The sequence below is a fragment of the Hakea prostrata genome, chromosome 10, assembly GCF_041222555.1.
Source record: "Hakea prostrata isolate BN-2017 chromosome 10, UWA_Hpros_2, whole genome shotgun sequence".
Taxonomy (NCBI): domain Eukaryota; kingdom Viridiplantae; phylum Streptophyta; class Magnoliopsida; order Proteales; family Proteaceae; genus Hakea; species Hakea prostrata.
The window spans coordinates 41,040,178-41,055,919 of record NC_142609.1 but is presented as its reverse complement, the minus strand read 5'-3'; the positions used below and the strand labels follow the sequence as shown (position 1 = coordinate 41,055,919).

Genomic DNA, 15,742 nt, shown 5'->3' with positions numbered 1-15,742 from the left:
TGGGTTCAAGATTTTGGCCTTGAGTGGCCCTGACTAGTGCCATGGGCAGACTTGAGATTACTCTTTAGTCCGTTGGACTCGTCTATGATTTTTTGCCTTGATCCTGACCTTGATTTTGACCCTAATTCTAGTCATAATTTTATCCCTGATGCTTGATCTCAAATGAGTTAGAAATATGAACAATGATAAGGCTAATCAGGGCTAAGGTTAAATATATGGCCAATCAGGGGCAGTGCCAAGGATATGACCAATTAAGACAAGAATGTGATTGGCTTGGCTCTTAAGAATTAGGGACACTAATCTTTGGCTCTGAACTAGGATCAGGACTGAAATGTACTTAAATTATAATATATAAGACTGAGCTTAGGATTGCAAAAGCCCAACCCAATTGGGTCCTCTTGCAACCCCATGTGAGGTAGCTGTCAGTGTTTTGCATGACCTCTTGTTCTCAATGAAAAAGAAGTTTCAAAACTGTTGGTAATCATGGAAAATATGATGTGAATTTGACCTTCTATAGCCACATGAGTCTGAAATTAAACCTAAGATTTAAATTCAAATTTTAAAATTTGAATCATCCAATGACATGAGATTACTTATCTAAAAAACACTTGGTAAGTTATTCTTGTTCGGCTAATGAATCATCAATACATCAATACCTATTGACGATTTGAATCCTTATGAGTGACGATACCTTCATTGATATTTTAAAAACCATGTTAATCATGATCAAGTTGAAATTTTGGGTTTCAATCAAGTGTTCCATAAAGGAATTAGATTGCTATATACGATTGTGATGCCCACTTCCCAAACATAGGTCCATGAATTACCTGGTTCATGAATTATGTGATAAAAGCAAAAGGGTTTGGTATGATCCAACTTGATTGGTGGACCCATTTGTTTGATTAAATAAATATGTATTTTATGTTTTCTTATGGAGTCATCGTGAGATTTGAGATTTTGGCTTTAAGGTTTTGAGTGTTGTAATGACTAATTGAGAAATCTCCATTGTAATATTTTATACTGGAAGTTCTTTTTCTTTGTTTGACCGGACCAGTTTGCGTGTACCTTGACTATATCCTCAGGGGGGAGATTGTCGTTTGTAAAGGTTAAAGCCATGACTAATCCATTGAGAAATATGGATCTTATCACTCTACCAACCCTGCATTAGCTTTTATAAAATCTTTTTAATATGACATTTATGTTATAGAAGATTCATTGTAATGTAAAACTGTTTTTACATATGTTTCTATGGTGAGTGACTGTTCTTTGTTGAAGAATAGGAATTTGATGAATCGGTTTATAAAATTATTCTTAATTGAGCCAATAATATTAAAATTCCAATTTTCGAGAGCAAGGTAAAGGGGTTTACGAGTAGGAGGTGGGGTGAGGAGGTCATGAAAGACTTCCGACCAATAATTCAGGACCCGACCTGTTCTCATATGGCAAAAAAGCTTTTGATAATACGCAGGATGGTCCAATGAGGTAGTCTTGACCGTTTGATGCAAAAATTTTGATCGAGATCAAAGCTCAATCATTGTTGTTTTAAATAATCTCAATCAAAATTCTAATGCAAGTTTGGTTGAATGGTAAGCAAGGTTTAAAGTATCGGTATCGAGTATCGCATCGATTAGGTGATTTTAAGAGACGTATTGTTCTGTATCGAGTATTGTATGGCTCTGGCTGATGTATTTTAGTATAATTCAATGGAGAGACGTATCAAGATGTATCGTATCGGTTGGTCAAATATGGATACGTATCGGCTAGTATCGTATGGTATCGTGGGATACTTTAGACCTTTGTGGTAAAATTCATATTTCTCACTGGAGAGGTTGTGGGTTCGATCCATTTCCCGCATTATTAAAAAAAAAAACTCATTTAAAATGAACGGATGAGATTTGATCTCGAACAAAATTTCCGCATCAAACGGTCGTAATAACTCGTTGGACCGCTGATGCGCTGACAGAAGTGAAGTCATATGGTGACCAGGGTACTTTTCTGATTTCCTGCTGAGATCTACATCTGTTGAAACCTGACACCGTGAAGCATGATAAGGGGGTAACATGATTATTTAAGATTGATCCTCTGACGGTTGGTATACTAGATTTAGTAGAAGATTCGCCATGTCTATGCTGTAGAGCTTTCTAGGGTTAAGTTGCCCAAGAGCTTTTAATTTCAGTGATTTCTCTATTGGGTTACCTCTTGAAGTAGAGAATCCGTTCTCGGTCTGGTTTTCTTTTGCTGATCGATCTTGGAGATTCGTGAGAGTTCTGGGCTTCTGCGCCCTGTAGACGTTGAAATCCATGGTCATCTGCATCTCATGGATCCAACTTCCGTTCAGTCCACTCTTTCAGTCGAAGAAGATGAGTGGGGTAAGATTTCTAATTCAATCAAGTTAGACTAATCTCTTCTGTTGAAATTAGTTTTTTGGATACAATCTTGATCTGCTTCATTTTCTGGTTCTTTTTTTCTTCTTCGTTTGCATGTGGATGTTGTCATTCCCTTTATTCGACATAGTGATGCAATAGAAGTCTTTGACTTTGATGGTGGAAAATCTTACATGTTATTGTTTTGTTCTGAAAATGTCGATGTAGTTTATAATTAGGGTTCTATAGGTATCCACATATTCTTGAATTCTGATTAAGGTATCTCTGTTTTGCATAGTTCATAAATTTGAGTATGGATTTTGGTGTATTTTGAAGGTTTTGTTTTTGTGTTTAATTAGTTCACTCATAGCCTGGTTGAATGTTTTAATAAGATAAGGTTACAGTAGCTATTGTGGTTTTACCCACCATAATAATAGAGAAGTGGAAATGGGTTGAGTGCCACTGCTAACTGTTGTTGGTGTATGTTTATATCATGGATGAGTGATGAACTTGAATAATGTTAAAGCTCCAGAGCTTCCATACCTCTCATGGAGGATTTATGCAAAAGGCATACAGTTTCTGTGCAGAAAGAAATTGTCTCGGCCAGACTTATTTTTGCTGCAGTCTTATAAAAAAAGCCTCAAATGTTTCACAAGGAGTATACCCATGTGTCTGTAACCTGATATACCAAATAGTTCTTTTGTCCTTGGCTTGAAAGAACTGCTGATGCACCAGTTCACTGTTGTAATTGAAGACCAGACTATTCTTTTCAAGTAGCATTTCTGGAGAGAAGAAAAGGTTGCCAGGAATAGAGATTTAGCATATCCTTTTAGTAATAAACACTTCATTAACCCCCAGCCCTCAAGAGGTTTGTAGTTTGTTTGGCCTTATTATCCTGCATAAGTTTTACTCACGAAATAATATCAACCACACTTGAAATGTGCTCGATCTATGCATTAAACATCTTAAGAACTTCTGATCTTGCACTATGACGCAGTTGACACATATTTGTGAAATGAAAACCCCATAGACTGAAAAGTTGACCATCGATATGCTTGTAGGCTACAGTCAGTAAAAGAAGAGTTGGGCTATGATTGGGAAAATCTCCACCTCAGAAAGTGAATTTTTGAAGGCCAGTGAGCCTAGATTGGGCCTGAACTTTGAAAAACCACAATATCACAATGCACTTTTTGCCAGGGCATAAGGAATGGTCTTCAATTTGACAGTTTCAAAGTATGAAAAATTAGCTTGTGTTCTCCAAGTTCATCTTTGTCTAAACCAGATGATTCTTATTTGCATACCAGGACTTAACCTAAGTGATTGGATTTCATTTTATGGCAGTATCTTGAGTAAACACATAATCATCCAATCTGTCATCCTTTTTGACAACTAAGGTGTAATTGTGGAAACTCGTCCATAAAATGCAAATTTATGTTTTGCTTCATTTGCTTCATTTTTGCAAGTCAACTCCTTCAAGTTCTTCCTTCAGCTTGCCCATTATTAAGCGAGATCTACTGGTTTAACTCAGCATCTCTGAATTAGTTGAAGCTGAAATAATTCTCTATTGCTCTCCATTTTGAGGGACAGAACACGGAGAAGAAAGCAACAACAACTACAAGCCCCGTCCTGACTAAATGGGGTCTGCAATATGGGGAAGTATGCATGAGAAGAAAATAGAAGAGTTAAGAGGAATTGGGCTGCTCATTTTTAGAAAATAAACAAATGGAATTTCCTTACTGCTGTCCCAACCATAGGGCTAGATCTGATTTATATCAGACTTTCAGAACAATATATTCCTACAAGCAACAGAGTCATAATTAAGGTGAATACATTAGGCAAAAGAAGCCACATGTGTGGGCTGTCTAGAGGCAACTGATAATTTGTAAGAGTTACAAATCTGCTGCTTATGTTAAAACAGAAATTTGAATTCTTCGTGTAGCCTGCAATACAATTCTCTGTGTACCCAGAGATTTGGATTGGATTTGATGAGCTTAATGTGATTTGGCTTGGTCTTCCACAGAGTTTTTTTGTCTCAAGATTGCTCTACTCGTGCTTGGGCTCTCTTAATGTTGTTAGTTCCCTTGCATTTAATTCTCAATCATCACACTGATTCTAACATCTCAAAACGTAGTTGATATCCCTCAACTGACAATAAGAAATTTGCCAAAACACCGATTTGTCTTCATCCATTTATAAATGAGATATGGGCAGGCTTTAAATATCATATGGAGAAAAACCCAACCCACCACTCCCTGAAAAATAGTTTGTAATGCAGAATTTTTCTGTTGTACCTGAAGCTGCCAACTTGCAGCACTTTTTAACTGTATGAACAAATTCATATATATTTCATCAGGGAAGATGTGAAACTAGTTAAATTCACTTCCAAATCATTCCTCTAAATGGAAGGTTTTGTTTTTCTTCTCAATTTAGGATGGCTTCTGACAGTAGTCTATGGTAGCAAGGTGCTATAAATTCTGATTTCACATTCAAATACAGAGCCAAGTCTGTTGTTTCTCCCCATGACCTGTTGTAAATGCACATGAGATCCCTGTCCAATTGATGCAATTGCACAGTTTTTACTAGGTCAGCCTCCTTGAAGGGAATGATCTGCTTAACCTAGGTCTTCATAGAATAACTAATTCCCAAGATCAATGCTGCCATATAACTAATTCCCAAAATCAATGCCGCCATGATGTGCATACTAACTTTTCCATGTAGAACAAATGGGAATGTGTTAAATGTAAACAACACAGACCGCTTACCGTTCTGTATAGTTAGTCTCCTTGTATAGTCTAAACTGTCCAAGTCTCCTTGTACAGTCTAAACTGTCCATCCTGCTATTCTATACTCCTACTTAGATATGTTTGGTATTTGAATACTTGTCACTTTTCAAACATGCTTCTGATATTTCGAGTTGCTGATTCTAGCAATCGAGCATATTTAGCATATGGAGGACAATTGTGAAAGAGTTAAGTGCTACTAGAGGTTGTTGGACTTAGAGTTGAGCGTGGTCAGAGGTTCTTATACGTAGGACCGGTTGAATGGATAAATACATTCATCAGGTATGGTTGTTGCCTACATTGATGGGAAGAGAAAGTCAAGTTGCAAACACATACTATTGTAAAGGCTCTAAAGGATCTATTATGTAGGTTGTTGGCCTGTGGCATTTCTCTGTTGGAGTGAGGATTAAGACATTCTTAATACAGTCTTGGCACCTAGGAACACTACTAATGGCGGAGCTTTCTGGTTTGACAAGAATACTGACCCTTAATACAACTGGTATTAAAAAACAGTTTTTTATATCATGCAAGTGAAGATAAAACTTAAATCACAGTTTTTGGGGTGAGTATGAGTTTGTATGAGTTGGACTTTATCGGATCTTGGCTAATTACTGTAAAACCCATGAGATCTAAAGTTATGAAATTCTTAATAATAGATTGTCACTAAAAGAGGAGTTTTTGCTGACACTATGGTGCAGACTACCTGATATGATTGACCTAACTTGTCTACATGACAATTTCCCCCCCTCTTGCTATTTCATCTCTGCATATGATATTCAGTAATTTTGTAGCTTCTACTTTTTGCACTGAATTGAAATTTTTAATCAGTTTTAGTAGTTTGTATTTTATGTAGCTATTATTGATATCAATTTTAGTAGTTGGTATTTTTGTGAAACAGAATCCATATAGCTGACCTTATCTTTCAATGATTTACAGTATATGGAAACTTTGATATCTCATGAAATCTTTTAAATATTCCTTTTTTTTTTGGGGTAGAAAATGTAAAATTAAACATTCCATTAGACAAGGCAACTATTGGAAGGAACTTCTACTAGGAACTTCAGGTCCCAGGACGTTGTCTTAGATTTTGCCCATGAGTAAGTTACAAAATATTGGGCACTTTATTAGGGTGACCTAGGATAATATTATTACCAACTTCTTGATCTCTCTTCACATGACATGACTTCTGTGTCCTGTGGAGGAAACCATTTTTCTCTCTTGGTGCAATCTCTATGCTGCATGCTGAGAGAACCCTATGCCATATAGGCTTTTTATTATTCATCATAGCATTCTTTTGCTTAACCTTGGTGCAATAGTCGGTGGACCACAATTGTAGCCTATGGTCAAGGTGTCGAGATAGGCTCAACAAAAATTGTTGGGGGTAATTACTACATAGGAAAAATGACCCCTTGCGCTCTGCTTGTGCAAAAGGCTTCAACACCAACTTTGCCCTACTCTATTGTGGAACCTTTGAACTTTGGGGGAAAAGCCACCTGAAATTTTTGTGAGATTGTGAAGTTGTTCAGAGCGGTGAAACCTCTTAGCAAAACCCCAAGGCAAAATCTTGAGATATGTTCCACTTGTTTTCTACAAGTCCATAACTACTCAAAAATTCCGCCTTTATTTGAACAAAATATCCTTAAAAGTCTCCTCTACCTTTGAGTCTGTTCTTTTCTATTACTAATCCACCAATTTTATTGTTCTGGTAATATTGATTAGTTGACAATAACTTTTCTTCTGGTTTCTGCTAGACACTGAAGGGTTCGTGATTCCAAGCTTGGTAGGAGAGTCAAGTAAGCCTGATGTTCCAGAAGTGAATGACTTGAAACCTTATCCCAAGGTTAGCATGGAAGTGGTTTTTAAACTTTCTTTTCCTGGACTGATGTGATGGTCTGTGCACGTATCATTGTAAGCATTCAAAAGGAGAGTAGTCCATCCCCTTCTTTGTGGAAAACTGAGGCAGTTTCCCATTTAGATGTGTAGCTCGTACACTAAAACTAATGTCTTTTGTAATACTCGGCAGGCCAAAAAGGAAGAGGAAAAGATCTACTTGGGACCTCACGGTGCTCCTCCTTCACAAGCAAAGCAGCAAGAGCTGAACGCAGGTGGGCGGAAGCAGCGGTTTAAGCAGAAGCTAAAGGAAGCAGACAGAAAGTGCACAGGAGGGTCAGGGAGGGAAAATAAGGTGGATAGCCTGCGAGAACTTGTCGGCGGTGGCAGGGCAAATGTCAACATGTCAAAGGGTTCCTCTGAGGGAATGTCTCGACCTACATTTCCATGAATTTCAAGGTTGAGAGGGCTTACTAGGCTCACATCTTCATCAATAAGTCAAATCTGTAGTACTAGCTTTAGATTCAAGTCTTCAATTTCTTCCTTCAGTACTAAATATAAAGCTCTTCGAGTGTGTCTCTGTGTGTGCGAAATATATATATTGTATACAGGTGATTCTAAAGTTCCTATGCATTCAAAGGAACTTGTTTTTGTTTGCTTAAATCATGGATCCTGTTCTGCAAGAGACTTCTGTGGTATTTTTGACCTTCTTTTCCTGAAAGCAATTCGATGTGGGTATGGGGATCGGAGGGTGGATCGGTTGCTCTCCGGCGGAGAGCCCGACACTGAGTCATTGCTGAGTTTGGATCACCTCCCAGTCAGGATAAGGTTTTCACGCTTCACCACAATAGCGATGGGGTTCATGTGAGATTCATTGTGGTTGAATCATAAGCCACCAAAACATTTAAATCTTAATATTTTTCCTTGGACCCATAAAGACATGGTGGTGTCTTGAGGTTGAAGCTGTTGGGGTACCCTGTTTTTTCCAATTGAAAACTGTAAATCACACCCTTTAGGTGAAACAGATCCAACCAACTTAAAATCCACAATTTTTTATTTGAATTTTTGCTTTGAATATTATTGTTCATGTGGAAGAGGAAATTTTAATCAAAAGACCAACAAACAAAGTTGAAAGAGTTAAAAAAAGGAACATATTCTCACACTTTATGTGCAAGTTCAAAGAAAGTATAACCAAATATAAAGTTCTAATGATTTGCAAGACAAGTTACCACTCCTTTCACTTTCTAAATTCCTTTTCCTAACCCCCTCAACAACCAGCTAATTGGTACAGGATTGGTTTTGTGCAAGCCAATCGCGTTAAGCAATCGAGTTCATGTCATACCTACTTCCTTTTTTAATTACAAATTCTATTACGTATAAATTATGGATATAACAACAACAATAAGTCTTGTCCCAACTAAATGGGATCGGTTATTACGTATAAATTATGATAACTCTTCTAAATCAACCACCACAACTCACAATATTGAAGATAGAAAATCCAACCATCCCAACAATGCTAAATCAATCAAGTTAACTCGAACCAACCACTCACCCGGTTTGAAACTCGAACCAGATCAACCAAGCCTCACATGATGGTACATGTAGCTGGGTCCTCTTCGCTGAAGTATTTCCAAGGGCTTGTGTGACTTGGCATGGCATACACATCATAGTACTGCTGTGGTCTTCCATAGTGCATCGATGGCCATCCATAATCTTCATATGGTCTAAAATTCAGACCGATTGGGTGGACCACCGGATAGCCCGGTTCAGGAGCTGCTGGAGTGAATTCATGTGTTTTGAGTGGAGATGGACCAGATGGTGGCTTGATTGGTTTTGGCTCGGATTCTTTCGGGGCCGGTGCTGAGTCGGCTGACTCAGTCTTTGATGAATCGGATTTGGGTGGAGCAGGAGGAGGAGCGGCGACCACCGTAGGCGGTGGCGGATTGGGATCAGCGGGTTTGGGTTTGGGTTGGGTTTTAGGTGTCTCTGGTGGCTTTTCCTCGACGATTTTGATGCTCTTAATCGATTCTCCACCTTCATTGCATAACTTTCTGATGAGTTTCTGAGGGCAGCAAGCGCCATTAATGGAGACTGTGTTCTGTTTCTCATCGAATATCTCATCCTGTATTTGATATCTCTCTGCAATAGCAATTAGCAACAAATTGTTTAATTCGCAATTCACGAATAAAGGAAGAAGGTAATCAAGAAATGAGATGGCTCACCACGGTATTTCTTGAGGATTTTCTTAATCTTCTTGTAGCAGCGTGGGCAGCTAAGATCAACGTCCATAACAATCGCTGGTACCTGCAAACAGAATCGGAAAAGAAGAAAGAGAAGATTTTGTTATCTTTCTTTGCATTTGAACAAACTGATAAACCAGATAACATTATCAAATGATAGATTAACAGAGACTCTGCAAGCGAGAGTAGAGAAAACCTTGTTTGCCATTGTTGAATGCTTCGTGAGGTACAGAGGGTAGAGAGAGAGTAGTGATGCTATCCTAGTCTCTAATTTATAATTAGGAACGTTGATTAATTTACAACTTCACGTGTAGTGGACTAGTAGTTCTAACTTTTGAAAGGACATCTTACCCAAAAAAAAAAAAAAAAAAACTTTTGAAAGGACATGTTCCAAACTTAGGGTAAAATAGACATTTTTCATTTATCCACTCTTGCCGTCTTGTGCCCAAATCCTACACCTTCGAGTGAACCATGCTTACTCCGGGTTTTTGGCTTGAGATCCGTCCACACGAGAGAAACTGAGCATGGGCCAACGCTCTACTCAGTCAGCTGCCACCAAATTAAGTCAGATTAGAGAACAACACCACATCAGGAGTGGCTTTTAGCTACTCGAGCTAAACTTATTAGGTAGAGTCTCACCCCCCCTCCCCAAAAAAGAAGAACCTTAGTAGGTAGTGGGAGTAAGCATTACCATTATTTACGGTAAGTGATGGATAGATGAACTTGAACCACGAGTAACCATTGGATCTTCTTGGTTGGATAGATCCTCTACCTGAGGTCGACATGTAATTAGGTGTAGTTTTCTGTTCTACCCCGCCCGCACTTGATGCAAGAAAAGCAAGGGGGGTTGAGGTGACAACTCTAGGCCTGAACACCTGACAATTCGGCGGGAACTTTGTCCCAAACAGACATGCTTTCAACATATCATTTGATATGAATGGAGCATTAATTGTGGAGATACGATGATCTCCGAATCAGATGAAAAGGGATCCTTCCTGTGGTGGTGGCTCGTCTACTGGCACCTCCCGTGGTTTGTGGATCATCCTTCGACTCGGCAGAATCATCAAGGCATTGTCCTCGGTCGATTTTCCCAGCCTTGTCCATCTCATCATGTATGGTTTACCACTTGATTGGATCGGTGGTTGGTCTAGTAGCCGCACTAAGGAACTTGGTGCAAAATGGCACAACATCCACTAATGAAATTAGTTTCTTTTCGACCCGACAAAATCATCAAGGCATTGTCCTTGGTCGATCTTCTCAGCCTTGTCCATCTCATCCTATTTGGTCTACCACCTAGTTGGATTGGTGGTTGGTTTAGTAGCTGAGCTGAAGGACTTGGTGCAAAATGGCACAACAAAACATGTAAACAACTTTGGGTTTCAATCTACCATGCTCCAGGATATTTTTTTAGTATTGCTAAGTAGCATTTAATAGTAGTCCTGTAATGTATGAACCACAAATTCGCATTTGTCAATGTTTTTAGGTCTTGTCTTCCCCCTTTTTTATCATTAAAAAATAAAATTCTTTTCAATGGGGTTTTAAGTAATTGTACCAAAAGGCTTATGTATTAGTTGTGTGATGGCTAAGTGGATAAGAAAAAGAAGAGAAGACAGAAGAAGAAGAAGAAGAAGAAGAAGAGAAGAATCAAATGGCAGCACGAGTGAGCATGTCTGGTTCTCACGCACTGATTTCTTCCTTCCAGCGTCCAACCAATCAATCTTCATCTTCATCTACATCGTTCCTTCATCACTATGCTGAGACAATTCCAAAGAGGAGGAAGATTGGTCTCCAGCGTTTCAAGATTCAAGCCAATATAGGTAACATGAAAAAAGGAAAATTTTCACTTGAAAACTGATTTCTTGTTTCGTTTAATGGGTTTGGCATGGTTTGAATCGATTCAGTAACTGATGCTGTGTTTTATCTGAATATTTTATAAATTTTACTCGATGTATGGAGTTGGGCATGATTCGAATTACTTCAGTGACTGATGTTGTGGTTTATCTGCGGTTGGCACTGATCAGGTGGAGGAGGAGGAGGAGGAGATTTAAAGCAAGTTGGGGGAAAGAAGAAGAAGTTCATCACCAAAGATGAAGAACCACAACAGTAAGTGAGACCATTTCCATCTTAGCTTGTTCTCTGCTCTGTAAAAATTTTCTATTTTTAGGGCTCATTTACTACAGTTTGCTTTTCCTCTAATTGCACCAGAAGTGTTTGATGAAATGCAGGTATTGGCAGACAGCAGGAGAACGGGAAGGAGAGAACCCAATGAAGACACCTATTCCCTATATTATCATATTTGGCATGTCTACCCCTTTTGTTATCTTAGCCATTGCCTTTGCCAATGGCTGGATTAAAGTCCCTGTTCGATAATTCACCAATGCTACTTCTTATTCTACCTACAACCCAGATGGCCAAACACCACAAGAACCTTCTCTGCATCTATTAATCCTTTCTTTGCTATTCATCTCTGAAAAACAAAGAATACCCCTCTCCCTCCTTCCAAGCTGCTTCAAACTATATTATATGTGATTCTGTATTAACAAGCTGGCATTAGGTTTTTGTTGAGCTCAAAATGAAGGACAAAAGAGTTAAATCGTTTCAGAGATGTATGTTTTTTTCTTTTTGGTAAGCAGAGATGTATGTTTTTAAGCTTGCATATATCTAATACAGAATTTGTACTTCATTTGACAACATTTACAGGAAAGGATTGCCATATGGGGTTAAATCCTTCTACTTGTTAAAAGTTGAATGTAGAAATATTCTCTTGGCCTCTCTTAATGTGGGTGATAATTTTGTAAAATGAAATCAAAATTGGGATTGCATCCAATACCGATTTCTTAAAGAATCCAGATAATCTATTTATATGGTTTTTAGGATTGTGCTTCCTTCCTAACCTTCTACTCTACATTTATGAGAAAGTTCTATCTTTGAGCACTAACAATTAGAGATAGATGGTAGATCTTCCTCTTAAATATGTAGTAGATAGATGTGAGGGGATGGCAATATAAACAAAGTAAGCTGGTGACAAAATGTTTGTGATGAAAATCATGGATAACCATTTTCTAGGGTTAGTAATTTAATTATTTTAATTTTAAATTACATTAATTAAGTTGTTTAATTTTGTAAATCGGTAATTGAATTGTTAACAAAATTTTTGGGGTCTTTTTTGTTATCAATTATCATATTCATATTTTCTGACTTTTCTTTGTTTCTGATACGTTTGGTATCCATTTTAAATCTTCTTTTTGTTTAAAAGATAAAAAATTCCAAACTATATAATAGGTTTTTGTCTATTATAGATTTTATGTAAAAACTCATTTTATTATTATTTTTTTCTTTTCCATTGCTCGGATAATAAATTCATTCTGTTTATTAATCATTTAAAATTCAAATACAAATAAGGGTATAAAGTAAGCATATATTCTTTTTATGAAAATCCTTATTTTTTTTCGCTCTCAAACCCTAACGACCTTATTCAATTTTTATTACCATTTTTTTTATTGATTTTTTACTATTGACATACCAAACTCATTTTCTATTTTATAATTTATTTTATATAAAATTATCAAACTATTTTTTATTTTTGTCCAAAAATAAATTTGTGTATTTATTTATCTTAAATAGAGAATGCCAATTGATAGAAATTAAGGCCCTTCATTGGTAGTTCCTATTTTGTATTTTGATTTTGCTTGGCTTCAGGGCAATATGCGCTAAACCATTCATCGAAACATCATGGGCCGTAGGATTAAGATTTCGATTTCGAGCGCTAAGAAACAAGTGGTTGAGATTTTGATCTTAACTGAGATGTGATATTCGACTGCCTAAAATCACGCTAAACCAAAGCAAAATCCTTTGTATTCTACTAGAGTCAGATCCATGTTGCGATATAACAAACTAACAATTGAAGCTTCATGATTTTGCGGCAGAAATGAAAAGAAAAAAAAATCCTATTCATTGGATGTCATGGAAGAGGTTGAGTAGGGGAAAGGATAAAGTAAGTATTGGTCTAAGAGACCCTCTACTTCATAGACAGGAGCTCTCCTATGCAAGGTTCCTTGGAGACTTTTTTTCAAAACCGGATGCGGAGTGGGCGAGATTCCTTAAAACTATTTATTTCTCATATTGTTCTTACCCTAGAGGCAAAATCCTGGAACAATCCATCATGGACATGGAGAAGTATTTTAGAAGGAAGGGAGGCTCTCAACCAAATTTACTGTAGAAACTTGGCACGAGAAATGATGTCAGATAGTCAGAACACAAATAGGTGCCAGGGCTAGAAGACTTTAAAGTGGTATTCCTAAGATTGAGGGGGTGTGAAATTGTGATGGTAGCTGATATCATCCACCAAGAAAACCTTAAATAGAAGGAAGAAAATACTAAAAGGTATTTTTTTACTAGTTGAGGCTGATGCAATTCCTAGCATACCCTTAGTTTTATTTCATTCTCAAGATATTTAGGTTTGGGTGCTAGTAAGCAATGTAGGTTCCCCATCAAATTAGCCTACAAGTTGTTTGATCATATACAAGAAAGGGATGTTCATAGAGCTCCATCATCCTCAAAGGGCCATACATGGGTAGAGATGAATTCCACAAATTGGATGGACATATGGAAATGTAAAACTCTATCCAAAGTAAAAAAAAAAAAAAAAAAAAAAAAAAAATAGAAAAATTTGGGAAGAGTATGTAATGACAGCCAAGCCACCTCTAAGGAGTTGCGTAAGAGATGTATGAAAGTGAAGGACTTGAGACTTGCGAGGAATGTGGAAAAGAAGAAGAAACAATTACCCAGAGATTATTTCATTGTGGGTTTGCTAAAGTTGTGTAATATGGTAGTCCATTAACGTGGAGAAGTTCACAGAGGAAATTCACATCCATGGCCGAATGGATGAAGACATGGTCGGACCTGTAAAAGCTAGAGAAGAAAGAAGGGGAAAAAATAAAGGAGTCTAATATCTTTCATCCCCAAATGAGGTCATACAAATGGCCGTAAGAACTTGTATAGAATTTTGGTCCTCTATTAGGACGTTGCAACAAAATGATTTTGCTGAAGCAAGAAGAATAGAGGAAGGAAGGGAGGCGTGGAATTGTCCCTTTGTCAAAAGTGAAAACCGATGTGGCTTGGAAATAGAAGACAAAGAAGGGTGATATGGGGATTATTATTAGAGATTGGAAAGGTAAACCTTTGATGGCAACATCGATTCCCAAATCCTTTTCATCCATGATCGAAGGTGAAGTAGAGGCAATGAGAGTTGGAGTGTTGGAAGCCATGGCAAAGTGTTTTGATTTTGCGGAGGTGGAGACTAACTCACAATTGCTGGTTAGCTACCTATTAGATGCATCCCCACCCCCAACATTTATGCTTATTGTAATTGAAGATATCAAATTTATGGGTTTTAAGCCCATTTAAAATCCAAAGGTCCAACACTGTTGCGGACCATCTAGCTTGGAAGACCTACTTTGTTCAGTGCCCGGGTTATGGTCTTGTTCCTCTAGTGGTTACTAGAGTTATGTTCAGTTCCCTCGCTTGCCCTCTTCTCTTCTAATGTTCAGTTCCCTCTCGACTCTCGTGCCCTCTTCTCTTAATGAAAGTTTGATTACCCAAAAAAGAAAAGAATGAAGCTACATTATAAATATTTCATATATCTCTAATGGGGCCAATGATGGAGTTGGTTGAATGACACCAAAACCTCCTCCTAACATGAAAATGATAGTTATTTCTCCTCCAGCCTTTGTGTCTTGACATCAAAGATCCTATAGTCAAATTTTTTAACAAAGCTATGACTTTGCCTTTTAAATATTTTTATAAATCTCAAAATAACCTTTAACTGATATGATATTTTGGTGCAAACCCCAACTACCCCCAATTAGTTTAATAGCTAAAACCCCAATATACCCTTCTAATGTGTGGTCATTGTAAACCCTAGCTTGATGTCTTGTTCCAACTTATTTCTTCTTCAATTTCTTTACATGCAAGTCGCTGAACCATGATGAATTTTGTCAAAAACCAAATCCATCAATCCAATATTACTTTCACAATCATTAACAAAATCCAACTTCCTCAAAATCTTGGTAACACCTTGAAAGGGGTTGAGATCAAACAACTTCCACGGAGAAGTATCACTAAGACTGTTAAAAATCAAGCACAATCCTTTGAGGGTATCCAGGTTTAAAGGATGAGAATGTTCGAAGGTGTAGAGGGATGGAGATTTCAACCCAATACCTTCTTTATTTTACAGTCTCTACTAAAGAGGCCACCACCACCACCATGGCACTATGCGAGAAGCACCATAATTTAAGGATACTATGGTAATATAACTAAAAGTATCGATGCCATACCACTCTTTGACCAATTTACCCTCTCTCCATGTCGTGTCACCCGGTTTAACTGGTGTGCAAAAGGGACATTTCTGGTAAATCAAAAAAGAATGACACGTGGAAGACATAAATCAAGTTGTTCCCATCTATCCTGAACTTTGAAGTCTCTCATTTCCGCTACATAACTAAACGTTTTAGATTAGATTTATAGA

The 15,742-nt window shown here is 37.6% G+C and overlaps 3 protein-coding genes across 3 annotated transcripts; 2 read left to right on the top strand and 1 right to left on the bottom strand.

The window, feature by feature from the left end:
* The first annotated feature begins 2,018 nt into the window (after nucleotides 1–2,018).
* LOC149003019 (Na-translocating NADH-quinone reductase subunit A) lies at nucleotides 2,019–7,887 on the top strand. The gene is made up of 3 exons (XM_089137846.1): nucleotides 2,019–2,369; nucleotides 6,895–6,983; nucleotides 7,167–7,887. The coding sequence occupies exons 1-3, from the start codon at nucleotides 2,318–2,320 to the stop codon at nucleotides 7,422–7,424; spliced, it is 399 nt and encodes a 132-aa protein (XP_088993972.1). The 5' UTR covers nucleotides 2,019–2,317; the 3' UTR covers nucleotides 7,425–7,887.
* Nucleotides 7,888–8,101: 214 nt separating this feature from the next.
* LOC149003018 (uncharacterized) lies at nucleotides 8,102–9,493 on the bottom strand. The gene is made up of 3 exons (XM_089137845.1): nucleotides 9,413–9,493; nucleotides 9,199–9,280; nucleotides 8,102–9,115 (listed from the first exon to the last, which is right to left on the bottom strand). Exons 1-3 carry the CDS (start codon nucleotides 9,422–9,424, stop codon nucleotides 8,562–8,564), a joined length of 648 nt encoding a protein of 215 aa, XP_088993971.1. The 5' UTR covers nucleotides 9,425–9,493; the 3' UTR covers nucleotides 8,102–8,561.
* Nucleotides 9,494–10,814: 1,321 nt separating this feature from the next.
* LOC149003017 (uncharacterized) lies at nucleotides 10,815–11,907 on the top strand. The gene is made up of 3 exons (XM_089137726.1): nucleotides 10,815–11,033; nucleotides 11,238–11,319; nucleotides 11,442–11,907. Exons 1-3 carry the CDS (start codon nucleotides 10,865–10,867, stop codon nucleotides 11,584–11,586), a joined length of 396 nt encoding a protein of 131 aa, XP_088993852.1. The 5' UTR covers nucleotides 10,815–10,864; the 3' UTR covers nucleotides 11,587–11,907.
* The last annotated feature ends 3,835 nt before the right edge of the window (nucleotides 11,908–15,742 follow it).